Below are 27,440 nucleotides of genomic sequence, written 5' to 3' on the forward strand. Positions count from 1 at the left end.
TTCCTTTTGGACAGGTATGCCAATGTCTTCCTGCAGCCTGTTACAGATGACATAGCACCTGGCTACCACAGCATTGTGCAAAGGTGAGCCATGGTCCACCTAGCATGGTAACTTGCCTGAATTATAAGTTGTCCAGTCTTAGTGAAGTTTTGCTTTCGATAGAAAGGTTAAAGCAAGTAAGTTTATGGTTTTTTTTTGTTTGTTTGTTTGTTTTGAGACAGAGTCTCGCTCTGTCGCCCAGGGTAGAGTGCAGTGGCGCAATCTTGGCTCACTGCAAGCTCCGCCTCCCGGGTTCACGCCATTCTCCTGCCTCAGCCTCTCCGAGTAGCTGGGACTACAGGCGCCCGCCACCACGCCCGGCTAATTTTTTGTATTTTTTAGTAGAGACGGGGTTTCACCGTGGTCTCGATCTCCTGACCTCGTGATCCGCCTGCCTCGGCCTCCCAAAGTGCTGGGATTACAAGCGTGAGCCACCGCGCCCGGCCATGATTTTGCTATAAGGGGCACTGAGTGCTAAACTGATAATTCCAGTGGCTGGATCACCACTGATAGCCTAAGAGAATAAATCTCCACCAGGAGCGGTAGCTCACACCTGTAATCTTTGGGGATGCTGAGGTGGGTGAATCACTTGGGCCCAGGCATTCAAGACTAGCCTGGGCAACATGGCGAAACCCCCTCTCTACAGAAAATACAAGACTTAGCCAGGTGTGGTGTTGCATATTTGTAGTCTCAACTACCTGGGAGGCTGAGGTGGGAAAGAGGCTGGAAGTTCAAGGCTGCAGTGAACCATGATTGTGCCACTGCACTACAGCCTGAGTGACAGATCCAGGCCCTGTCTCCAAAAAAAAAACTAAATAAACTCCCTTTATTACCTTTCTCAATGCTGATTATATAGATTGTTTCTTGGGTTAAGTGCATGTTTTGGGATAAGGGGTTAGCATTTAAGTCCTGGCAGCTGAGAATTAAGGTATATATGAGAAAGTCTGTATGATAATGTATTCAGAGATCTAGGTGAGTCCTCTTTCCACCCCCACTGCCACTTACCCCTGTTCTTTTTTTTTAGGCCTATGGATTTGTCAACTATTAAGAAAAACATAGAAAATGGACTGATCCGAAGCACAGCTGAATTTCAGCGTGACATTATGCTGATGTTTCAGAATGCTGTAATGTACAATAGCTCAGACCATGATGTCTATCACATGGCAGTGGAGATGCAGCGAGATGTCTTGGAACAGATCCAGGTACTTTGAGGATCCTTTGTGTTTCAGCAAGGATGAAACTAAAATAATCAAGGGGAGGATTCATATTGATGCCAAGAAGGGTTGCTGTGGCTTTTACTTGGATAGCTATCAGGGACACAATTGAAAACATAATATTTTGTTCTTATTTTTATTTTCTTTGGTGTGAAAGAGTTGTGATACAATATTCTACCTTTCTTGGGCAATTAATTGCAGTTTCATAAAGTTTTTAAATTTTTTTAAAAATCGCGAATGTATATTTTTTAATTACATTAAGTACCTGGTACATAGTAGGTGATCAGCAAATAAGAGTTTTTCCTTTCCTTTTCCCTGCTTTTATCCTGTGATTGCGTTACCAGGTACTTTTTGGGGTGTTGAACTTGGAAGAATGTTGCAAATCTTTGCACGATTTGTCAAATTACTTAAATTGCTGAATGATCTTTGGTTCATTCTAGTTTTATTCTTTTTCTCATTCCTGGAAGATAGAGATTTTGATCCTATATTATAGCAAAAAAAAAGTTAGGGCTACTTGATTCTTTAGCATCCCTATCGCAACTAAAATTAAAACTTAATATGCTAAACTTCCAATCAGTCAAAATATATTTGAGCCAGAGGAGTACTATACAAAGTTCTATTTACAATGCTTAAAGTGTACTTAATTTGTCCCTACTAAATCAGGTCTCCATGGCCTACCCTATTTCTTCTCTCTACAGCAATTCTTGGCCACACAGTTGATTATGCAAACATCCGAGTCTGGGATCAGTGCTAAAAGTCTTCGAGGGAGAGATTCTACCCGCAAACAGGATGCTTCAGAGAAGGTGAGGCGATCAAGAAGGAACCTGTGTGCCAGTGTTCCAGTAGTAGAAGTCTGAAGCATCCAAGGACCCTTATGTTACTACTTGGTATTGGGCTTCTAGATTCCAATGATATACAGACACATAGATGTTAGAATGGTGGTGGTTTGCACCCATCTAAACATTGAATAAGCCTGTTGTAACCGAAAGGCCCAGTCACATGGGAGAAATCGTGAGTAGGGGAATTATTAATTCCTCTGGGAGAGTGCTCTCAAGGCGGGGGAAATGGCTTAGCCTGCAGCAGTTGGGGACCATCAGTTTCTGTGCTAGAGGCGTAATGGACAGATTGCTTTTGGATCTCTTTCCTCTTGTTCTTGAGTTTTTAAATTTTGTCCTTGTGTGTGTGGTGCTTGTGTCTCTGTCCTGAGGTTTGGGGTGCTTGTGGCTGAGAGTTTCTGTGGAACCTGATCAGTGTTTGTTTGTCCTCTAACAGGACAGTGTCCCAATGGGCTCTCCTGCCTTCCTTCTCTCTCTCTTTGTAAGTATTGAATGGCTGCAAGGGGTGGTGTTGCCACAAAGATTCTCAGCTCTTAATGGAGGTGGGTGGCAGAGGGAAATCCAACATGCAGACTGTGGCAGTGTCTTGAACTTCTGTTTATTGAGGTCAATGAATAAGAAACTCTTTTCTTCTGCATTCCTGTCTTTCTGCATGTGTGTGTGTGTGGGCTGGGTAGGGACTGTTTTTGAGATCACTGGGCTGAAATGTATTCTAGGGGTGAAGGATCTAGGATGTACCTGCTCGTCATGTCCTGACTTCACCTTTTACCAATTCTTTTCTTAACAAATTTAAAATTGGTCAGAGCAGGAGCTGCTAGCTGGCTTTTTAACAGTGTTTCTCATAATGGCAGTACTCAGCACATAGTTTTTCTCTTGTCTCCTAAAATTAAGTTGCAAGACTAATGTAACAAACACTTAGTAAAATTTAAGCTAAAGAACTCAGTATAGGCTGGGTGTGGTGGTTTACATCTATAATTCCAACACTTTGGGAGGCTGAGGTGGAAGATTGCTTGAGCCCAGGAGTTTGAGACCAGCCTGGGCAACGTAGGGGGACCCTGTCTCTATAAAATTTAAAAACGGCAACAACAACAAAAAACCCTACTAGCTGTGCAGCAGAGTGGTGCGCACCTCTGGTCCCTAACCACAAGCTACTCAGAAGGCTAAGATAGGAGTATCACTTGGGCCCAAGAGGTCAAGGCTGCACTGTTCATACCACTGCACTCCAGCCTGGGTGACAGTGAGACCTTGTCTCAAAAGAAAAAACATTCTCAGTAATGACCACTGCGGCTGGGTGCGGTGGCTCACACCTGTAGTCCCAGCACTTTGGGAGGCTGAGGTGGGCAGATCACCTGAGGTCGGGAGTTCGAGACCAGCCTGATCAACATGGAAAAACTCCGTCTCTACTAAAAAAAAAAACAAACAAAAAAAACAAATTAGCCAGGCGTGGTGGCATACGCCTGTAATCCCAGCTACTCGGAAGGCTAAGGCAGGAGAATCACTTGAACCTTGAACCCAGGAGGCGGAGGTTGCCGTGAGCTGAGATTGCACCATTGCACTCCAGCCTGGGCAACAAGAGCGAAACTCTGTCTCAAAGAAAAAAAGTGACTAGTGCATCAATAGTGGCTGCTGGAATTACAGATAAGCTTAGGAGAGCTAGCCTAAAGACTTTTATTACTTTCCTCCATAAATTAACTGGCTCTGACTCTGTGTTGTTCATTATGGGACAGTGAGGTATGATGTAATGGAAGGGCATCAGGCTAGAAAACTACATGCTCTTAAGGTCATTGGATAATCTCTTGGGGCATTGTTTTCCTTGGTGTGTGATGAAGCTAATATAATGAGGTACTTGTCCAGCCTACCTCACAGGGATGTTGTGAGGATAAAATGAGATAATAGATATGAAACTGGCTTGGAAAAAAAAGAAAAGCATTATACACATGCAAGGTTACCACCTTTTTATTTTCCCTGTTGCCTCATGGGCAACTTATGTTCATGGACTCTAAAAATTTTAGAGTCCTTGCATATTAGAAATGTAAAAATGGCCTGGCCCAGCAAAGGTTTCAGTAATTCATCTTGCCTACAGGCTGTACCACAGACAGAACATTATAATCTCCGTTGTTTCTTATTGGCCTACAACAGTGACTCTGGATCCCCCAAGCAAAGCATTTGGCTGGCTATTGCAAGGCTGGTTAATGGGATCTTTTATCTATTGAAGACAGCAAAATATTGCACAAGAGGAAGGAGCTGGGCTGCAGGGAGAGAGCAGCAGATGGAAAGAAGCCTTCTAATTGCCTGATCTCATGGAAAACCACTGTCAGGAGGTGCTAGGGAACTAGTGCCAGGGTCAGTCTGCAGGAAAGGCCTTTCTTATAGGGACCAACAGTTGGACAGGTATGTTAGTCAAGAACCTCACTACCCATTGCCCATTCTGACTCTCCTACCTTTCTTTTACTCTCCTGTTCCTTTGCACATGATTTGGGCCTGGGTGGGATGACTAATAGTCATTCTGTGGGACCCTAGGTGAATTCCAAGGACCTTTGTAGTGGGCATGAGCAAGATATTCCATCCTACATTTCCTCTCATAAACTACCAGGTGTTCTTTAGCCACTCTGTGGGAAGACAGAAATATGCCCCTCGTCCCTCTGGATTTTTCTGCTGATTCTCTTCTCCCCTCTCCCCCAAGAAACCAAATCCCCAACTTTTCTGTTGCACTGTCTCTTGTCTCCTGACCAACTCATGCTCCCTTTCTTTCTCTGCCTGTCATCTAGGATGGAGGAACCAGGGGACGCCGCTGTGCCATTGAAGCAGATATGAAGATGAAAAAGTGAAGCCTCAGAGTACCCTCTTTGAGCCGAACCTAAAATAAAAGTAAACAAGATAGAGCTTGGGCTTGCGGGCCCAGTTCCAGAGGTGGAAGTTACAGAAGAGGAGGTACCTGGGCCACACGACATGAGCTGGAAAATCTCTCTTAGAGAGTTGGAGTAGCACAATTGCCTGTTTTAGGGCAGAAACCATGGGCTATGTTAATGTCCTAATGTGTAGCTAGCAGATTGTAGCTAGTTTGTATTGTCTTGTCAATTGTACAGACTTTTTAAAAAAACAAACAAAAAAAAACACCTGTGAAATGTGTGTGTATACAATAAACTGAAGAAAAGAAAAAACTACCCTTTGGCTTGTTCTCTGTGTGTGTGTGTGTGTGTGTGTGTGTGTGTGTGTGTGTGTGTGTATTTGAAACTTGTGGATTCTTCTGCATGATAACTATTTCATTTGTAGGAATGAGATTGTTACAGGGGAAAAGTGGTCTTATGAACTGCTTGCTGTAGTGTGAGAAGGTAAGCAACCAGAATTGAGTTTATAGTTAATATACCTTAAAGTGTTGCATTGCGCAGGAAAGACTTCCTTATTCAGGTTTTCTTGAATGCTTGGGGAAAAAAGGTTTTCAGAATTCTGTTCATGGCATTGCTTAAAGAAGATTAGAGCATGGACATAGGTAGCTTTGACCCTTATCTCAGGAACATTTGTCTCACTTAATGCTATCTTTGCAGATGGTATTTCTAGGATAGTGTGTTACCATTTCTTTCCTGTTTTTATGGTTAAAGACTCTGTATAAAGAGTTATTGGCGGCTGGGCGTGGTGGCTCATGCCTGTAATCCCAGCACTTTGGGAGGCTAAGGCTGGCAGATCACGAGGTCAGGAGTTCGAGACCAGCCTGGCCAATATGGTGAAACCGTCTCTACAAAAAATAGAAAAATTAGCTGGGCGTGGTGGCACGTGTCTGTAGTCCCAGCTATTTGGGAGGCTGAGGCAGAAGAAGCACTTGAACCCAGGAGGCGGAGGTTGCAGTGAGCTGAGATCGCGTCACTGCACTCCAGCCTGGGCGACAGAGCAAGATTCCATCTCAAAAAAAAAAAAAAAAAAATAGCCCAACACTTTGGGAGGCTGAGGTGGGAGGATTGCTTGAGCCCAGGAGTTTTGAGACCAGCCTGGACAACAAAGTGAGACCCTCTCTCAAAAAAAAAAAAAAAAAAAATATTAGCCCAGCATGGTGGTGTGCACCTGTAGTCCCAGCTACTCGGGAAGCTGAGGCTGGAGGATTTCTTGAGCCATGGAATTCAAAGTTGCAATGACCTATAATTGCATCACTGCACTCCAGCCTGGGTGAAAGCAAGACCCTTTCTCAAATAAATATAGTTTTAACATTGCTGTTTGAAGGCTAAGCCCAGTTTTAAGAATTACTGAATTTGGCCAGACACGGTGGCTCACACTTGTAATCCCAGAACTTTGTGAGGCCAGGACAGGAAGATCACTTGAGCCCAGGAGATCAAGACCAGCCTAGGCAACATAGCAAGACCTTGTCTCTACGAATAATAAATTAGCCAGGTGTGGTGGCATGCACCTGTGGTCCCAGCTACATTGGAGGCTGAGGTGGGAGGATCACAACCCTGACCGGTTGAGGCTGCAGTGAGCTGAGATCATGCCACTGCACTCCAGCCTGGGCAACAGAGAAAAAACACCCCCAAATTTAAAATCTCAGTTCCATTCCAACTTCTGTTAATAACTAAAGTTTTTTTTTTTAAGTGATGAGTGACTGCCCCTGGCCAACTAAACTTTTTTTTTTTTTTTTGATTCGGAGTTTCACTCTTGTTGCCCAGGCTGTAGTGCAATGGCACAATCTCGGCTCACTGCAACCTCCGCCTCCCAGGTTCAAGCGATTCTCCTGCCTTAGCCTCCCAAGTAGCTGGGATCACAGGCATGCAACCACCAAGCCCGGCTAATTTTGTGGGTTTTTTTAGTAGAGGTGGGGTTTCTCCATGTTGGTCAGGCTGGTCTCGAACTCCTGACCTCAGGTGATCCACCCACCTTGGCCTCCCAAAGTGCTGGGATTACAGACATAAGCCACCGCGCCCGGCCAACGTTTTTAAAACTCAATAGTGAAATGAAATAGTGCCGGGCACTGTGGCTCACGCCTGTAATCCCAGCACTTTGGGAGGCCAAGGCGGGTGGATCACTTGAGGTCAGTAGTTCGAGACCAGCCTGGCCAACATGGTGAAACCCCATCTCTACTAAAAATACAAAAAATTGGCCAGGCGTGGTGGTGAGCACCTGTAATCCCAGTTACATGGGAGGCTGAGGCAGAAGTGCTTGAGCCTGGGAGGCAGAGGTTGCAGTGACCCGAGATCGAGCCACTGCCTGGCGACAGAGCAAGACTCCATCTCAAAAAAAAAAAAGTTATGAACTTTTTATTATAAACAGATGGCTATGATGAAAAAATGAGTATTAGATGAATATCACTTTATAACAAAATAAATATATATATATATATTTTTTTGAGACGGAGTCTCGCTCTGTCGCCCAGGCTGGAGTGCAGTGGCGCAATCTCGGCTCACTGCAAGCTCCGCCTCCCGGGTTCACGCCATTCTCCTGCCTCAGCCTCTCCGAGTAGCTGGGACTACAGGCACCCGCCACCACGCCCGGCTAATTTTTTTTTGTATTTTTAGTAGAGACGGGGTTTCACCGTGGTCTCGATCTCCTGACCTCGTGATCTGCCCGCCTCGGCCTCCCAAAGCTGGGATTACAAGCGTGAGCCACCGCGCCCGGCCATAACAAAATAAATATTTAGATAATATGTCACACTGGAGCCTGGTCTAATAGTCAAAGTCTTCTTGAGAAAGGGGTTTAAGAGGATACGATTAGAAGCCACAGATCTTTTGGCCTTTAATAGAACTATATTAGGATGCTAAGGAAGAGAAGATAGTCTTGTGAGGCGATGGAAAGGTATTCAATTAGTCCAGGAGTTAGAACATGAAATTCCTTGTTACATGGACATGTTGCAAACAAGAAAGGAAAATAAAAAATAATACTGTAGTCCCAAAGCAGTCTGCAAACAGGCATGTGATACAAACACAAGCTCTAAAAGTTGGGAGAAGTGTGTGGAAAAGGTCCATTAAAGGACATACGTTTTGAGTTGGTAGAGAAGGTGATAAATGAGACTAGCAAACCGAATGCAAGGTGTAGGCATCTGGTGGGGGTGGTGGGTGGCAATACGGAGACAAATGTAATTAGAACAGGGATTATACTAAGGAATAAGGAGGTGTATATGTGAGTGAAGGGAACAAAATAAGGCTAAATTTGTGGAGGACTTTGGCAGATTGAGAAATTTATATTTGAGGTGATAGCTGTTATAAAGCCTTGAGTAGAATAACTATTTGTTGAGAGCAGATAGGATTAAAGATAGAAAAGCTGACTAGGAGACTATGGCATTTGTTCAGGAAAGGATGGACACTGAGAAAACTTATTGTGGAAGAAAACTGGGAAGAGGACTTGCTTACTGAATATAAGTGAAGGAAGGGTCAAAACAGAATTGTGGGTTCTGCAGACTAAGAAAATGGTGATGGGGTCAGGTGTGGTGGCTCACGCCTGTAATCCCAGCACTTTGGGAGGCAAAGGCTGGTGGATCACCTGAGGTCAGAAGTTCAAGACCAGCCTGGTCAACCTGGTGAAACCCCATCTCTATAAATATACAAAAATTAGCCGGGCGTGGTGACGGGCACCTGTAATCTCAGCTACTCAGGAGGCTGAGGCAGGAGAATCGCTTGAACCCAAGAAGCAGAGGTTGCAGTGAGCCGAGATTGGGCCATTGTGCTCCAGCCTGGGCAACAAGAGTGAAACTTTGTTCCAAAAAAAAAAAAAAAAAAAAAAAAAAAGAAAGAAAATGGTGATGGGGATAAGGAAATTGGGAAGAAGCAGTGATTTTGGAGATAGAGGAAATGCGATTTTTATTTCAGAAATGTTACAGCAGGTGGTAGAGCATCTAAAGGGAATTGACTTTTGGATGTCTAGAGAATTGAGACCAGAATTCATATAAGAAGTAAAGGTAGAGAGATTTGGGAGCCACCTGAATAGAGGTCAAAGTTGAAACCTCAAAGTATATATACATTTTTTAAAAATACATTAATAAGAAAGCAGAGGACCAAGAGGAACATAGAAGTTAGGGATTTATTGAAAGTTGTAAAAGGGAGAGGACAAAGAAAGATGTAAGAAAACCAAGATAGTGATGTAATGAGAGCAAGGGAAGATATATTTTAAGCTTGGTATTTCTCAATATCAAGTTGGATATGACCAGAAGGATGCCAAAGGCAATCCTAAAGTGTGTTTTGAAGATTTAATGGTTCATAGGTTAAAAATGTTTATACACTGAGGAAAATATCCCCTGCCCCCTCAATTTGTTTGCCTTACGGTTTAGTTATGGATGATTTGGGCTAGGGGAAAATAATTGAGCTAGCTATGCTCCAGTTCTTTCCCTTCTTTCAGTGTGAGTATGAGGAATTCCAAGTAAAAATAATTATTAGGTAATATTAATGTCTCTATTATACTGTATTGTATGGTGTAATATCTCTGTTATACTGACATGGGGCTTTTTATTCCCAAAGACAAATATAATTTCATCTCATGTCTCCCTTCAGCAAGATTTTAATTCTTCCTAATGATGAATACTTGAATACAAATAAATTTCTGGCCCCTTATTTTTCTACTGAACTCGGGAGATGGAGATGCCTCAGGAATATTTATTTTAATGAATTTAATGCATTTTTTCCTGTGTATTTACAGATAGGACATGAGTGGGTTTGGCTGGATTCTGAACAAGATTATCCCAGTGACTCTGAGTTGAGCAATGACTGCAGGTCCCTCTTCAGCTCATGGGACTCCAGTCTGGATCTTGATGTGGGCAACTGGAGGGAAACTGAGGATCCAGAGGCTGAGGAACTAGAGGAAAGCAGCCCAGGGAGAGAACCTAGTGAACTGCTTTTTGGGGACGGAGGCAGTGAGGAATCTCAGGAAGCGGCAAAGAAAGCCAGCCACCAGAACCTCCTCCACTTTCTCTCTGAGGTAACAGTGAGCTCTTATTTCCAAAGCTGGAAGAGCCTCAACTTTCTAAGAGAATGCTTATCCTTACATGCTTCTACCACTCTTAATATTGTTTACTAAAATATAAGCTCCACAGTGGCAGGGATTAAGTTCATTGCTATGTCCTCAGCACTTCGTGCTGATACAGAATATGCACCAAATACATGCTTTTTGGGCCGGGCGCAGTGGCTCACGCCTGTAATCCCAGCACTTTGGGAGGCTGAGGCCAGTGAATCACTTAAGGTCGGGAGTTTGAGACCAGCCTGGCCAACACGGTGAAGCCCTGTCTCTACTAAAAATACAAAAATGTCTGGGCGCAGTGGCTCACGCCTGTAATCCCAGCACTTTGGGAGGCCGAGGCGGGCGGATCACTTGAGGTCAGGAGTTCAAGACCAGCCTGGCCAAGATGGTGAAACCCCATCTCTACTAAAAATACAAAAAATTAGCCGGGCGTGGTGGCGGGCGCCTGTAATCCTAGCTGCTCAGGAGGCTGAGGCAGGAGAATCACTTGAACCTGGGAGGCAGAGGTTGCAGTGAGCTGAGATCACACCATTGCACTCCAGCCTGGGTGACAGAGCGAAACTCTGTCTCTAAATAAATAAATAAATAAAAATAAAAATTCAAAAATTAGCCGGGCTCGGTGGCATGTGCCTATAATCCCAGCTACCTGGGAGGCTGAGGCAGGAGAATCGCTTGAACCCGGGAGGCGGCGGTTGCAGTGAGCTGAGATCGTGCCATTGGACTCCAGCCTGGGTAACAGAGCGAGACTCCGTCTCAAAAATAAAAAGTTAAAAATAAAAAAATACATGCTTTTTGTCTGAATTTCTAATACCTCAGTCATTAGGGGCCTGGGTCATAAGGACTGCTTTATGAGTATCCTTGTAATTCATGCTTTTGGAGTTGTGGGAAGTTATACTTACCCAAATTTTCCTTGAAGCTTAAAATGCTGTGACTTTAAGGTACTATTTTTAAGTGTCATTACCTTGGTTAAGGGCTGAGGACCAGAAATAAACAGAATTGGACAGAGAGTTATATGTATGCTGTTACTGAACACATTTAGGAGACCCTAGATCAAGATCAGCAAGCATCCATTTCAAATGTTGCCACTTCTCTCTACAAGTGTCTGTGGTAGACAAAATTTTTAACACTTTATTCTAGACAGCCACTCCCAATTGATCAGAGCTGACACTTGAGATGAAAAATTAGAACATAAACTCCTGGAAGAGGCAAGAACCATATCTTTCTTGTTCACTGTAGTGTCCCCACCAACCAGCCCAGTGCCTGTGTATATAAGATATTTGGCAGATTTTAGATGACTGTATTAATTAAACCATTTTGTCCTCTCAGACTTAGTCACTGTGACAGTGTTAGCATGTGGCATTGTTGATATGTGGATGATGATTTTCATTGGTGTTCCTATGCATCTAATAATAAACTTTGATTGCAGGTAGCTTATTTAATGGAGCCCTTGTGCATCAGCAGCAACGAATCAAGTGAAGGCTGCTGCCCTCCATCTGGTACCAGACAAGAAGGAAGGGAAATTAAAGCTAGCGAAGGAGAAAGGGAGCTCTGCAGAGAGACTGAAGAGCTTTCAGCCAAAGGAGACCCCTTAGTAGCTGAAAAGCCACTGGGAGAAAATGGAAAGCCAGAGGTGGATTTAGCTCCCTCAGTTATTTGTGCAGTTCAGGGACTATTCACAGAGAGTGAAGAGGTAAGAAAGTAACTTAAATCAGCTGTCTTGTTGGTCTTCTGCCCAGGGAAGTAGAACAGAGTAGTTAGAGCACATAAGCTGACTCCAGAAAGTTAAACTACCTGGATCCAAATCCTGGATTTAGCACCAGTTTTAGCTGTGTTACCTTTAGCATGTTAGTGAACATTTTAGAACTTCAGTTTTCTCTGCAGAAATGCAATAATAGCACCCTATTTTGTGGGTTTGCTGTGAGGTTTAAATGAGATAATTCATGTAAAGCACTTAGCACAGTGCCTGGCTTGTAGTAAGCAATCAGTAAAATTTAGAATACCATCATCATTATTAATATTATCTGGCAGGCGGGGTGCAGTGGCTCATGCCTGTAATCCCAGTGCTTTGGGAGGCTGAGGCAGGAGGATGTCTTGAGCTCAGGAGTTCAAGACCAGTCTGGGCAATACAGGGAGACACCATCTCTACAAAAAACAAAAAACAAATTAGCCAGGTATGGTGGCATGTTCCTGTAGTTCCAGCTACTTGGGAGTCTCAGGGGGAGCCCAGGAGTTCAAGGCTGCAGTGAGCCATGATGATGCTACTGCACTCCAGCCTGGGCAACAGAGTGAGACCCTGTCTCAAAAACAAAAAAATTATCTGGCCAGCTAGAGTAGTTAACTCCAGGGCCCCAGGTGATCATGATGATTTTTAAAGAATCCAATGAGAATTGGGCAAATAATGCTTTTCCATTTTGGTGGAGGTGAGTGGCACAGAGTCAAAGTCTTCCAGCAAGATTGTTACCAAGAACTCATTAACTTAGGTCTAATTAAGTCAGCTTTCTTTAATTTCTTTTGTAGCTTTATATAATTGACCTCACCTTAAGGGCAGCCTTCATTTACTCTATGCAAGTAAAATTACTATGCAGAAAGTAAATCTCCTTCTAAAGTTTCCTGTTTCCTGGCATTCCTAGGGGGAGGCTCAGCAAGAATCCAAAAGGAAGGACCAGGGTGAAGTATATGTGTCAGAGATGGAAGACCAGCCTCCTTCAGGCAAGTGTGATGATGCCTTTAACATTAAGGAGACTCCCTTGGTGGATACACTTTGCAGCCATGCTACCTCCTCAAAGCTGTAAGCATAGACTTTCATCCAAGTTTGTTAAGATTCATACTTCTGTTTATGCCTATTTGAATCATGAAATGGATTACTTTTATAAGTTAAAGAAAATTAGAGTTGGAAAACACAAAAAATATAATTAAATATAATTTTAACATCATATAAATAGAAGTCTATATTGCTCTCCTGTTATAAAACAAATCTGTTTAATCAATATTAGGACGGTCTTTCAAGGCTAGGTGTGGTAGCTCACACCTGTAATTCCAGCACTTTGGGAGGCCAAGGCTGGAGGATCCCTTGATCCCAGGACTTTGTGACCAGCCTGGGCAACATAGGGAGACCGTGCCTCTACAAAATAAAAATTAAAAAAAAAATTAGCCAGGTATGGTGTCACTTGCCTATAGTCTCAGCTACTCTGGAAGCTGAGGTGGGAGGACTGCCTGAGCCCAGGAGGTCAAGCTGCAGTGAGCCATGATTGTGCCACTGTAATCTAGCCTAGTCTGTATCACTCCAGCCTGGGTGATAGAGCTAATATTATACAAACTATACCTAATATACAAACTATGGTGCTTTTTTTTTCTTTAATAGAGACAGGGTCTAGCTCCATCACCCACGCTGGAGTGCATTGGGCATGATCATGACTCACTGCAGCTTGACTTCCTGAACTCAAGGGATCCTCCCACCTCAGGCTTCCAAGTAGCCGGGAATACAGCCATGGGCCTCCACACCCGGCTGATTTTTTATTTTTTGTAGAGACAGGGCCGGACTTGCTATATTGCCCAGGCTTGTCTTGAACTCCTGGTTTCAAGTGATCCTCCTACCTCAGCCTCCTAAAGTGTTGGTATTACAGGCATGAGCCACTGTGCCTGGCCCAAACTATACCTCTTTTAAAAATATTAAAATAGCTTTTATGAACTTGAAATGGAAAATTATTTTGATGTAAGAGACAAGGGAGAAGCTAAAAATAATTTTTTTTTAAGAAAAAATTTGGCCAGGCGCAGTGGCTCACACCTGTAATCTCAGCACTTTGGGAGGCAGAGGCAGGAGGATTGCTTGAGCTCAGGATTTTGAGACTAGCCTGGGCAACACAGTGAAACCTCATCTTTACAAAAAATAAACAAAATTTACTGGGCGTGGGGGCATACACCTGTAGTCCTAGCTACACAGGAGGCCAAGGCAGGAGGACTGCTTGAACTTGGGAGGTGAAGGTTACAGTGAGCTATGATCATGTCACTACACAGCCTGGGTGACAGAGCAAGACCCTGTCTCAAAAAACAAAACAAGAAAACAAAGAAAAGAAAAAAATTATTTTGAAGTTTGTGATCTTTGTTTCTTTTTCACGTCTCTTAGGGGATTGTTTATGTCAAGCTTGTCTAATCCCTAGCCTGTAGCCCAGGACAGCTTTGAATGTGTCCAAACACAAATTCTTAAAACATTATGAGATTTATGCACTGACCTTTTTTTTTTCCTTTTTTTTTTTCCAGCTCATCAGCTATTGTTAGTGTATTTTATGTGTGGTCCAAGACAATTCTTCTTCCAGTGTGGCCCAGGGAAGCCAAAAGATTGGACACCCCTGGCTTATATAATTGTCTTATCTTTGTATAGATAATTATAGGACTAAAGAACACATTTTCAAATCTTAATGGGGGCTATTTTTTTTTAACAGGAAACCAAAAAAATATTAATTTTTTTTTTGAGATAGGATCTCACTCTGTTGCCCAACTTAGAGTGCAATGACATGATCTTGGCTCACTTCAGCCTCCGCCTCCTGGGCTCAGGTGATCCTCTCACCTCAGCCTCACGAATAGCTGGGAACACAGGTGTGCACCACCACACCCAGCTGCTTTTTTTGTATTTTTGTTAGAGACGGGATTTCGTCACATTGACCAGACTGGTCTCAAACTCCTGGACTCAAGCGATCCCCTGCCTTGGCCTCCCAAAGTCCTGGGATTATAGGCATGAACCACTGAATCTGGCATGAAGTGAATTACTTTTTAAAGCAGAAAAACAAAGTTGTTTTTATCTGTGACTCCTGGCCTCAAGTGATTCTCCTGCCTCAGCCTTTCAAAGTGCTGGGATTATAGGCATGAGCCACTACGTCCAGCAAAGTTATTTTTGTTATGGTAATAAATAAATTGTTCTTTTTCCGGCCTGTGTCAGATCCATCTGTTGAGAGAATATAGTATGAACTGTTTTTTTTTTTTTCTTCAGTGTATCCCAGATCCACCCAGTTGTCTGTGGAAAGGCAAAACTAATAATTATTCTAGTGTTTTTTGTTTAAGATATACAGCTGAACCATGCATATATATATATATATATGTATGTATGTTTTTTTTTTTTTTTTTGAAGAGCAGATTTTTTTCTCATAGAGACAGGGTCTCGCTTTGTTGCCCAGGCTGGGTCTTGAACTCCTGGCTTCAAGCAATCCCACCTCAGGCTCCCAAAGTACTGGGATTATAGGCCTAAGCCACTGTGCCCAGCCTGGATTTCAATTTTTGGTACACAAATAGGATACAGTTTAAAATGTAGATTGGTGAGGAATGTCTTCATTTACTTTTCTGTAACTCCTTAAGTATGAGCAATACAGTGCAGAGATGACATATTGTGACGTACAAACAGCAGGAAATCTGCAATCTGAGACTTTTTTTTTTTTTTTTTTTGAGACGGAGTCTTGCTCGGTCACCCAGGCTGGAGTGCAGTGGCACGATCTCGGCTCACTGCAAGCTCTGCCTCCTGGGTTCACGCCATTCTCCTGCCTCAGCCTCCCAAGTAGCTGGGACTACAGGCACCCGCCACCACACCCGGCTGATTTTTTTTGTATTTTTAGTAGAAATGTGGTTTCACCACGTTAGCCAGGATGGTCTCAATCTCCTGACCTTGTGATCTGCCCACCTCAGCCTCCCAAAGTGCTGGGATTACAGGCGTGAGCCACCGCGCCGGGCCCAATCTGAGACATCTTATCTCATGACAGTTCACAGTCTTGGATGGTAAATTCCACATTCTTACCTTACAATTTAGATTAAATATGAAATCTTTATTAGAAAGCAGTAGATACCCAGCCTGGGCAACATAGTGGGACCTTGTCTCTACAACAAATACAGAAATTAGCTGCAGGGCATGGTGGCATGTGCGCGGAGTCCCAGCTACTTGGGAGGCTGAGGCAGGAGGATCACTTGAGCCCAGCAGGTTGAGGCTGCAGTGAGCCATGATCACACTACTGCACTCCAGCCTGGGCAACAGAGCAAGACCCTGTCTCAAAAAAAAAAAAAAATTGGCTGGGCATGGTGGTTCATGCCTGTAATCCCAGCACTTTTGGAGGCTGAGGCGGGTGGATCACTTGAGGCCAGGAGTTTGAGACCAGCCTGGCCAACATGGCAAAACCCCATCTCTATGGAAAATACAAAAATTAGTTGGGCGTGGCGGTGTGCACCTTTAGTCCCAGCTACTTGGGAGGCTGAGGCGGGAGAATCGCTTGAACCCGGGAGGCAGAAGTTGCAGTGAGCTGAGATCATGCCACTGCACTCCAGCCTGAGCAACAGAGCAAGACTCTGTCTCAGAAAAATAAAATTAAAAAATTAAAAGAGAAAGCAATAGATATTAATAACTAAGTCTGCTTGGCCAGATAACTTAAGGGGAGATAAAAAGCTTCAGATATTAATTAGGAGCATGTCTTAAGAAAACCTCATTACCCACCTGGGGGAGATAGAATATTATTTGTGAAGTTACTGTCTCTTTTCTTCATGTTTTATCCTCATAGGACTGATCTAAGCCAGGATAACCCTGTTCAGGATCATTTGCTATTTAAGAAGACTCTCCTGCCAGTCTGGAAGATGATTGCCAGTCACAGGTAGGTCTCCAAAGTGATAATAGGATTATGTTCAGAACCGAAGCAGTAATACATATTGGGGTTTAAGCATAAAAGGAGATACGTTCATCCCTCAAATGAGCCATAGTTGAAAGGTAGATTCTATATCTAAGCCCGATTTATCCCAAAGTACCCACAGCTGCTTTCACAAGTCTGTACAAGAAATAGTTGCTGTGCCATTTGAGTTGCCTCTAGAAATTGGTTCCTATTACATGATAAAATTTGTATGTAAAATGTATATTCTTTTCAATTTGGTGGATTCTCTTTTTTCACAGAGATGGGGCCTCGGGAACTTTGAACAAATTTCTGAGCCCTAAATCAGTATATTGTAATAGTAGTTAAATATTTTATAGTTTTGTGTTTTTTTTAACTCTCTGGCAAGGGGGAACAAATAGATTTTTTCCTAATGGTGCTGACAGTCTGCATTCCCCTAAAGGAAGTCTACTAAGAACTGAGCTACTCTTCTCGTTCAGAGCGCCTTGCCAGGGTTTCTTTATCCTCTTGGGGTTTGTCCCTTAACAGATTCAGCAGTCCATTTCTGAAACCTGTGTCAGAAAGGCAGGCCCCAGGGTACAAGGATGTGGTAAAAAGGTCAGTGAAAAAGGGGTCAAGAAAGGTTGGTTGCTTTTATATCTGCCTTTTCATTTTTTATTTCCCATCTGTTAGATTATTTTTATAACTTACAAACTCAAGATATGTTTCATAGCCAAACAAGTTTATAAAGTTATGATGAGCTCAGTATCATATCTTCATTTAAGAAGGAATTCAGGGAACAAAAGGATGATATAGGCTTTTTATTTTGTACTATTGACTTTTAAGTAATATGATCCGTTCTATATATATATATTTTTTTTTTGACAGGGTCTCACTGTGTTGCCCAGGCTGGAGTGCAGTGGTACAGTCTTGGCTCACTGCAACATCTGCTTCCCAGGCTCAGCTATTCTCCAGCCTCAGCCTCCCAAGTAGCTAAGACTACAAGCATGAGCCATCACATCCAGCTAATATTTGTATTTTTTGTAGAAACGAAGCTTTGCCATGTTGCCCAGGCTGGTCTTGAACTCCTGAGCTCAAGCCTTCCAAAGGCTGGGGAGCCTTGGTGCCCAGCCTGATCATTAATTATAATCTTAAATTAGCCTTTGGTTGTTTTTGACACTATTCTTTTGGAGCAAAACTTTAAAAGGAACCCTGTATTTATTTATTTATTTATTTATTTATTTATTTATTTATTTTTTTTTTTTTTTTTTTTTTTGAGACGGAGTCTTTCTCTGTCCCCCAGGCTGGAGTGCAGTGGCGTGATCTCAGCTCACCACAACCTCCACCTCCTGGGAACCCTGTATTTATTCAGTTAGTTAGTTATAGGTATACTAAGGCACAGATGTCGATCCAAATGGAAGTTATGAACATTGGTTGATTGTAGTATTGAGTCCGGAATTGGTTCCTTCCGGTGGGTTCTTGGTCTCGCTGACTTCAAGAATGAAGCTTCAGACTCTTGCGGTGTTACAGTTCTTAAAGATGGTGTGTCTGGAGTTTGTTCCTTCAGATGTTCAGATGTGTCTGGAGTTTCTTCCTCTCGGTGGGTTTGTGGTCTCGCTGAGTTCAGGAGTGAAGCCGCAGACCTTCACAGTGAGTGTTACAGCTCTTAAATGTGGCGCCTCTGGAGTTGTTCGTTCCTCCCAGTGGGTTGGTGGTCCCGCTGGCTTCAGGAGTGAAGCCACAGACCTTCGCAGTGAGTGTTACAGCTCTTAAAGGTGGCACATCCAGAGTTGTTTGTTCCTCCCCGTGGGTTCATGGTCTCACTGGCTTCAGGAGCGAAGCGGTGGACCTTCATGGTGAGTGTTACAGCTCAGAAAGGTAGTGCGGACCCAAAGAGTGAGCAGCAGCAAGATTTATTGCAAAGAGTGAAAGAACAAAGCTTCCACAGTGTGGAAGGGGACCCCACTGGGTTGCCACTGCTGGCTTGGGGGGCCAGCTTTTATTCCCTTATTTGGCCTTGCCCACATCCTGCTGATTTGTCCATTTTACAGAGTGGTGATTGGTCCATTTTACAGAGTGCTGATTGGTCCATTTTTATAGCATGCTGATTGGTGCATTTACAAACCTTTTTTGGTGCGTTTTTACAGAGTGCTGATTGGTGCGTTTACAAAGCTTTAGCTAGACACAGAGCGCTGATAGGTGCATTTTTACGGAGGGCTGATTGGTGCATTTACAAACGTTTAGCTAGACACAGAGCGCTGATTGGTGCGTTTTTACAGAGTGCTGATTGGTGTGTTTACAAACCTTTAGCTAGATACAGAGCACTGATTGGTGTGTTTACAATCCTTTAGCTAGACAGAAAAGTTCTCCAAGTCCCCACCTGACCCAGAAGCCCAGCCAGCTTCACCTCTCAGTATTTTGGGATTTTATTTTTATTTTTTATTTAAAAAAATTTTTTGAGACAGGGTCTCACTCTGTTGCTGGAGTGCAGTGATGCAATCATGGCTCACTGCAGCCTTGACCTCCTGGGCTCAAGCAATCTTCCCACTTCAGCTTCCTGAGTAGCTGGGACTACAGGCATGTGCCACTGCACTTAGCTAATTTTTAAATTTATTATTTTTAAAATTTTTACTTACTATTAATTTTTGAGACAGGTCTCACTCTGTTGCTCAGGCTGGAGTGCAGTGGCACATTACTTGGATAACTGAGCCTCAACTGCCCAGGCTTAAGCAATCCTTCCACCTCAGCCTCCCTAATAGGTGGGTCTAGAGGTGTGTGCCACCATGCCCGGCTAATTTTTATATTTTTTGTAGAGATAGAGTTTCACCATGGTGCCCAGGCTTGTCTCAGACTCCTGGGCTCATGCAATTTACCCACCTCAGCCTCCCAAAGTGCTGGGATTACAGGTGTAAGCCACTGTGCCTGGCCTGATATTTTTATTGTAATAAAATATTTTCTTTGTTTGAAATGTTATTAATAACTTTATTTTTCTTCACAATATCACTGAGGAGGAATTTTTAAATTTTCTGTAGATATGGGGTCTCACTAGATTGCCCAGGTTGGTCTGAAACTCCTAGTCTCAAGCAATCCTCCCACCTCAGCCTTCCAAAATGCTGGGATTACAGGCAGGTAATCCCAGCCTATTTTGGATTTTTTTTTTTTTTTGAGACAGTCTCACTCTGTCACCAGGCTGGAGTGCCGTGATGAGATCTCGGCTCACTGCAGCCTCCGTCTCCTGTGTTCAAGTGATTCTTCTGCCTCAGCCTCCCGAGTAGCTGGAACTACAGGCGCACGTCACCACGCCCAGCTAATTTTTGTATTTTTAGTAGAGACGGGGTTTCACTATGTTGGCCAGGATGGTCTCAATCTCTTGACCTCATGATCCACCTGCCTCGGCCTCCCAAAGTGCTGGGATTACAGGCTTGAGCCACTGTGCTCGGCCTATTTTGGATTTTTATAGCATAGGTCATCTAAAATGCTGTCATAAACCTGTATGGTAATAGAATGTAAAAGATCATGATAGGACCTTTGGAGAGTCACTAGTCTGTACTACTGTAGCACAATACCACAGGCTGGATAATTTATAAACAATAGAAATCTATGTTTCTTTGTTTTGGTTCTGGAGGCTGGGAAGTGCAAGATCAAGGCACTGGTAGTTTTGGTGTGTGAGGTGGGTTACTCTCTGCCTCTGCGTCTAAGATGATGCCTTGTTGTTGTATTCTGCAGAGGGGAGGAACACTGTATCCTCACATGGCAGAAGGGACAGAAGGATAAGAGGGCACTCTCTTCGATATGGAGCCCTTTTATAAGGATACTAATCCCATTCATGAAGGCAGAGCACTCATGACTTAATTACCTCCCAAAGGCCCCACCTCTTAATACTGTTACACTTGGGATTAAGTTTCTTTTTTTTTTTTTCTTTTTTGAGACGGAGTCTCGCTCTGTCACCCAGGCTGGAGTGCAGTGGCGCGATCTCGGCTCACTGCAAGCTCCGCCTCCCGGGTTCACGCCATTCTCCTGCCTCAGCCTCTCTGAGTAGCTGGGACTACAGGCGCCCGCCACCACGCCCGGCTAATTTTTTGTATTTTTAGTAGAGACGGGGTTTCACTGTGGTCTCGATCTCCTGACCTCGTGATCCGCCCGCCTCGGCCTCCCAAAGTGCTGGGATTACAAGCGTGAGCCACCGTGCCCGGCAGGGGATTAAGTTTCAACATGAATTTTAGAGGGGATACCATCATTCAAACAGCAGAGACAGAATGATACCATCATTCAAACAGCAGAGACAAACTTCTTTAGGAATGAGGAAACTAAAGCTCGGAGGTGCTTGGTCATGACTTGCTCGTGATCAACCAACAGTTAATAGCAGAGCTAGAACTAAGCCCCAGATTCTTACCTGCAGTTCAGTCTTCTTTCTACACTGCTGTGACTTCTCTTATATATCTACTTTCTGTGTCTCATTAATATTGTCTTAATATTCACTTGATCCTTTTTTCATCTGCATGAAAGGAGAAAAAAATTATTCTTAGCTTTTTATTTGTGCAGTAAGAGAAGTAGATTAAATAATATATGACTATACGTTGTAAAAAGCAAATAACTACTGTGTGATAAACTGATCATTGGTGCTCTTTACAACTTTGGTACCTGGGGCCAGCACTCCTCCTCTGATAGTAGAATATAGTGGCTTGACCTGTGGGCTCTGGAGTCAGGCTGCCTCTGAATTGGAATTCAGGCTGTGTGCCTTTCAGTGAGTACTTAACCTATTTAGATTTCAATTTCTTCATCTGTCAAATGGAGATAATAAGGCCGGGGCGGTGGCTCACGCTTGTAATCTCAGCACTTTGGGAGGCCAAGGAAGGTGGATCACCTGAGGTCAGGAGTTCGAGACTAGCCTGACCAACATGGTGAAACCCTATCTCTACTAAAAATACAAAAATTAGCTGGGCATGGTGGCAGGCGCCTGTAATCCCAGCTATTCTGGAGGCTGAGGCAGGGGAATCACTTGAACCTGGGAGGCGGAAGTTGCAGTGAGCTGAGATTGCTCCATTGCACTCCGGCCTGGGCAACAAGAGTGAAACTCCGACTGAAAAAAAAAAAAAAGGGATATTAATGATACCTACCTTACAGGTTTATTGAGAGGATTAAGTGAGTTAGTATAGAAATACAGTGTTTGGCCTATTGTAAACAGGCAAATATTAACGGCTGTTGCTATTTTATTATCTGATGAGGGTTGTTATCTTTGCTACTGTTTTCGTTAAGAACTGGTTAGTTCTTCAAGAGAACATGTTAGGTTATCATATGTTCTACATGAAGGTTTGATTTTCTTTGTTTTTTTCCTGGCCACCTGCAGACCCATGGACTTAACTAGCCTGAAGAGAAATCTCTCTAAGGGTCAGATTCGCACCATGGCCCAATTCCTGCGAGACCTGATGCTGATGTTCCAAAATGCTGTAATGTACAATGACTCTGATCATCATGTATACCATATGGCTGTGGAGATGCGGCGAGAAGTCCTGGAGCAGATTCAGGTACTATATGTAGAGACCTGTAGCCTCTGGAATCTTGATTTCAGAATGCCTATGAGAATAAAGGTGATTTCGAGGTGACTTTGTGTTCTCAGAGTTTATTTTTAAAGGTGATTAAGGCCCTGAAAGATTGATAATGTGCCTGCTGGTTTGGAAAACCCTGAGCCTCAGTAAGTCCAGCTTTGATAGTGAAGTAGTCTAGGAATGCAGGCAGCAATGAAGAGCTCTTAAGAGAGCTGAGGATAGACAAGTAATGGGAATTCCCGTTTCCAGAGCCTCAAGTCAAGGGCTAAACTCCAAAGAGGCTGGAGTCACTGTGTATTTTTTGGTTGCTTCATCTGTTGATATTAATGTATGTTCACACTTTCCCATCTTTAGGGGATAAGATATAGTAGCTAGAAGACATTTGTGGGTTTCTTTTCTGGGTAGCATCATACTTTAAAGAAAAAACTATAGTTGAGTCTATTTGCCAACAAAATAAACTTGCAATACTTTAGCGTATAAGGTTCATAATAGCTTGCTATGTGTTCCTTAACCCTTTAGATACTGAATATTTGGTTAGACAAAAGAAAAGGCTCCAAGTAGTCTGGAAGGAGAACCAGCCAACCCAGTGGATGATGGAAAACCTGTTTTCTAACCTGGAGCTGCTATCCTGACTTTTTCTAGAGTTTGAATCTCTCGCTGAACTCTGACCTAGAGGATCCTGGTACTTCTTTGCCATGTCCCTCATTTTCTTTTCCAATAAGAATAATGCCTTAACTCACAACCAACGAGTCAAAGATGCATGTGGGCATAATATAAAGAAAAAAAGGGGAAGCTGAGGTTTGGGTTTATGCCGTAAATGTTGCCCACATCTTTGTTCCATAGGCTTGATTTAAAGACAATTCCAATAGATCTTTTCTAAGCCTTTTACTCTATAAATAAATGTCTTTACACAAGCGGAATATTGCTTTTTAATGACTAGATAAGCTGGACATAGAGGGCACAGCATCATCTGGTGAAATGGAGGTATCTGACACGGGTCTTCTTACATATACCGCCTGGAAAGGAATGGTGAGGGTGTTCTTATCATTTATAGAGTAGGGATAATTGAAGCATCCTTCAAACTGGCAGAAGGATGAAATAAGATAAATTATGAGTAAAATGTCAGAAAACATCTAGTGCTCTAAGAGTCACAAGGAGAATAAAAGTGACTGGCTGGCTCCCTTTGATTAAAGCGAACTGGCCAGAAGCTGCAAGGCTCCTTGCTGGGATTGGCTCTCTGCAGCCACCGTCCCCACGCTGGGGCTTCAGGTCTCCTAGCAACAAGTTGTAGCATATGAGGACGGCGGCTGAGGTGAGTACTTAGAGAGGGTCAAATTCAGAATTTGCAGGTGCAACCCGGAAAGTCCCCGCGGACCCAGAGGCCCTGCTTTCCAATTAGCCTGACCCTATGCACAGAGAGGTCCCTGCGGTACAGAGTCGCTTCACAGAGGCAGCTAGCTGGCCAAGGCCGCTCACCCGCCGCTGTAGTGTGTGTGGTTGCCCACCAGCCACCGCCCCCTCGAGCCCCCACCACCCGCCCCACCGCCCTCTGCTGCCTGGGGCTGTTGCTGGTTCCAGGCCTTCGGGTCGCCCCTTGGCCTCTGGTCATGTGAGCCCATAGTCCTTCCTGCCTTGGTGACAGCGTGTACGAAAAGCCGGGGCTCGATTTGGACATAGTAGGAATCCTATTATTGAGACCCTGTATATAGAAAAACATGGTAGTTTCTACCTTCATCAGTTAATAAAATCAAATACCTACTATTGCTATTCTTAATCATAATTACATTGAATTTGCGATGGGGGTGGGGGGAAATGCATGTCATTGCAGTTGATACCTGTTAAGAAACTCTCAATTTGTGCCCTGAAAAGCCATAATGGAGGTATCAATGCCTCCACCTCAGATATATGTAGAAAAAACTCTGGCCATTATCAAACCAGATATTGTTGACAAAGAAGAGGAGATACAAGATATTATTCTTAGATCCGGATTCACCATTGTTCAGGTAACTTCTGGGTATGATGATTCATGCTTTTTTCCTCTCTGCCCTTAAAAAAAAAATGCTTATGTAAATGTGCCTACCCATTTAAACCCTTAATGTTCAGCATTAAATTTAAGTTTATTCTTCTAAGTATAAAAGTTATATGTGATAGTTTTTAAAAGGATATAAAATGAGAAATAAAATGGACTCTTCCTTCACCTGTACTCTCCCACCCCAAGTCCCAGGCTCCAGAGAGAGGCAACCACTTAACACTTTCTGTTCTTCCAGTTTTCTATGCATTTATAAACATTTTCCCGCCATAAAACAGAACAGTCCCTTTCCCTTGACCCCCTTTACAGAGTCCCTCAGATAGGATTTCAGATCATTACATCTGAATTGATCTCACTCTTCCTAATTTCTGTGTAATATTTCCCTGTGTATTAGAACTACAATTTATTTACTTGATCTTCTATTGATGGAATTTTAGGCTATTGGTATTTTTTTCAGTTATTGCAAACATTTAATGTTTTAAGCCTTATGTTTGTTCTGCAATTAGTAAACATTGTCATTCTAGGGGTTTGAAAATGAATATAAATAGCATTGTTAAGGATAATCAAATAGAATTGAATATTTTTAATCTTCCTCTTTCATAGTTTTTTTTTTTTTTTTTTGGGACAGAGTCTCCCTCTATAGCCCAGGCTGGAGTGCAGTGGTACAATCTCAGCTCACTGCAACCTCTGCCTCCCGGCTCCCGGTTCAAGCAATTCTGCCTCAGTCTCCTGAATAGCTGGGATTACAGACATGCACCACCATGCCCAGCTAATGTTTGTATTTTTAGTAGAGATGGGGTTTTACCATGTTGGCCAGGGTGGTCTTGAACTCCTGACCTCGTGATCCACCCGCCTCGGCCTCGCAAAGTGCTGGGATTACAGGTGTGAGCCACTGCACCCAGCCTCTTTTATAGTATTCTTATTGGAATTTCCAATTTTTTATTTTCTCCCATTTATACAGTGTCATATTGCTTATTCAGTCAGTATTTTTAAAAATAAAGAGAAAATGGGGCCGGGCGCGGTGGCTCACGCTTGCAATCCCAGCACTTTGGGAGGCCGAGGCGGGTGGATCATGAGGTCAGGAGATTGCGACCACGGTGAAACCCCGTCTCTACTAAAAATACAAAAAAATTAGCCGGGCGTGGTGGCAGGCGCCTGTAGTCCTAGCTACTCGGAGAGGCTGAGGCAGGAGAATGGCATGAACCTGGGAGGCGGAGTTTGCAGTGAGCCGAGACTGCGCCACTGCACTCCAGCCTGGGTGACAGAGCGAGACTCCGTCTCAAAAAAATAAATAAATAAATAAAATAAATAAAAATAAATAAATAAAATAAAGAGAAAATGGCTGGGTACGGTGGCTCACACCTGTAATCCCAGCACTTTGGGAGGCTGAGATGGGTGGATCATAAGGTCAGGAGTTTGAGACCAGCCTGGACAATATGGTGAAACCCCATCTCTATGAAAAATACAAAAATTAGCTGGGCGTGGTGGCGTGCACCTGTAGTCCCAGCTACTTGGGAAGCTGAGGCAGGAGAATCACTTGAACTCAGGAGGCAGAGGTTGCAGTGAGCCAAGACTATGCCACTGTACTCCAGCCTGAGCAATAGAGGGAGATCTGTCTCAAAAAATAAATACATAAATAAAGAGAAAATATCAATCTTCAGAAAAGATACAGAACTTCAGTTGAGCTTTGAAGGACAGGTGGAGTCCGAGAGTAGGGATGGTACAAGAAAGTGTTAGGAAGTATTTAATATGATTGAAGACTCAGGTAAGTAACTTTTTAGTAAATGTTAGGAAAACTGGTAGCCACTGAAAAAGTTGGATCAAGTATTATATACCAGGATAAACTCCAAATAAACCTGAGATCTACATATTAAAAAAATTAAACCATGTAAGTTCAGGAAGAAAAGTTAATGGATTTATTTTGTTGTTGGAGTAGGACACCCTTTTTTTTTTTTTTTTTAATGACTTAAGGTCTAGGAGCCATGGAAGAAAAGATTGATAAGATTATATAAACAAGGCCAGGCATGGTGGCTCATGCCTGTAATCCCAGCACTTTGGGAGGCCAAGGCGAGTGGATCGCCTGAGGTCGGGAGTTCGAGACCAGCCTGACCAACATGGAGAAACCCCATCTCTACTAAAAAATAGAAAATTAGCCAGGCATGGTGGCGCATGCCTGTAATCCCAGCTACTCAGGAGGCTGAGGCAGGAGAATCGCTTGAACCTGGGAGGCGGAGGTTGCGGTGAGCTGAGATTGTGCCATTGTACTCCAGCCTGGGCAACAAGAATGAAACTGTCTCAAAAAAGAAATTAAAAAATTTTAAAAAAGATTATATAGCCGGGCGCGGTGGCTCACGCTTGTAATCCCAGCACTTTGGGAGGCCGAGGCGGGCGGATCACGAGGTCAGGAGATCGAGACCGCGGTGAAACCCCGTCTCTACTAAAAATACAAAAAATTAGCCGGGCGTGGTGGCGGGCACCTGTAGTCCCAGCTACTCGGAGAGGCTGAGGCAGGAGAATGGCGTGAACCCGGGAGGCGGAGCTTGCAGTGAGCCGAGACTGCGCCACTGCACTCCAGCCTGGGCGACAGAGCGAGACTCCGTCTCAAAAAAAAAAAAAAAAAAAAAGATTATATAAACAAAAAAATTCTGCACAATGAAATAAACATCATAAGCAAAGTCAAAACACAACAAACTTGGGAAAAAGACTTGCAAGTCATAGACAAAGGGCTTGTCTTCCTAATACATAAAGAGCTCCTAGAAAAAAGATAAAAACAAATCAGTAGAAAAATGGGCAGAACAGATGGATGGTCACAGAAAAAGAAAAACATTTTTTAAATATATGAAAAGATGCTCAATCTTTAGGTGGGAAAAAAAGCAAGTTAAAACTACACTGAGATTCCATTTGGCAAAAATATAAAAGTAAATGGCACAACCCGTATCAAAGGGAATCTGGCAGTTATCTACCAATACAACAGATGGACTTACCATTTGATCCAGCAGTTCTGCTCTTGGAAATCTGTCCTGTAGAATTCCTTGTGCTCTTACTACCTGTCATGCATAGAGCCCTGTTTAGTCCTATTAGTAAGTGCCTGTATTAATATGAAGTTATATATATGCAGGTTATTTTTTGCAGCATTGTTTACTTACCAACAAAAGATTGAAAATAACCCAAATTGGGAGATTGGGAGACAGGACTAAATAAACTCTGGAAAGCCCACCAAATTGCATAATATGCACCTA

The 27,440-nt window shown here is 43.3% G+C and overlaps 2 protein-coding genes across 20 annotated transcripts in view; both read left to right on the forward strand.

The window, feature by feature from the left end:
* Positions 1-23,086, forward strand: part of BRD8 (bromodomain containing 8) — a 40,347-nt gene extending 17,261 nt beyond the window's left edge. For 4 of the 16 annotated variants that reach the window (XM_055286107.2, XM_055286110.2, XM_055286111.2 and 1 more), the window contains 11 exons: positions 15-83; positions 1,064-1,241; positions 1,952-2,056; positions 2,526-2,570; positions 9,698-9,976; positions 11,442-11,705; positions 12,646-12,803; positions 16,546-16,635; positions 17,176-17,244; positions 21,974-22,151; positions 22,692-23,086. In XM_055286107.2, the coding sequence (XP_055142082.1) occupies positions 15-83; positions 1,064-1,241; positions 1,952-2,056; positions 2,526-2,570; positions 9,698-9,976; positions 11,442-11,705; positions 12,646-12,803; positions 16,546-16,635; positions 17,176-17,244; positions 21,974-22,151; positions 22,692-22,733 (1,477 nt within the window). In that variant the 3' untranslated portion in view covers positions 22,734-23,086. Of the gene's footprint in view, positions 1-14; positions 84-1,063; positions 1,242-1,951; positions 2,057-2,525; positions 2,571-4,304; positions 4,476-4,857; positions 5,254-9,697; positions 9,977-11,441; positions 11,706-12,645; positions 12,804-16,545; positions 16,636-17,175; positions 17,245-21,973; positions 22,152-22,691 lie in introns of those variants that run through there. The other 12 variants (XM_055286112.2, XM_063642796.1, XM_063642797.1 and 9 more) reach the window with 6 other exon arrangements.
* A 340-nt stretch (positions 23,087-23,426) lies between these two features.
* The window catches only part of NME5 (NME/NM23 family member 5), a 30,388-nt gene continuing 26,374 nt past the window's right edge, over positions 23,427-27,440 (forward strand). For 2 of the 4 annotated variants that reach the window (XM_055286121.2, XM_055286122.2), the window contains exon 1: positions 23,491-24,175. In XM_055286121.2, coding sequence (XP_055142096.1) covers positions 24,047-24,175 — 129 coding nt within the window. In that variant the 5' untranslated portion in view covers positions 23,491-24,046. The other 2 variants (XM_055286120.2, XM_055286119.2) reach the window with 2 other exon arrangements.

The sequence above is a fragment of the Symphalangus syndactylus genome, chromosome 7, assembly GCF_028878055.3.
Source record: "Symphalangus syndactylus isolate Jambi chromosome 7, NHGRI_mSymSyn1-v2.1_pri, whole genome shotgun sequence".
In the NCBI taxonomy this organism is placed as follows: domain Eukaryota; kingdom Metazoa; phylum Chordata; class Mammalia; order Primates; family Hylobatidae; genus Symphalangus; species Symphalangus syndactylus.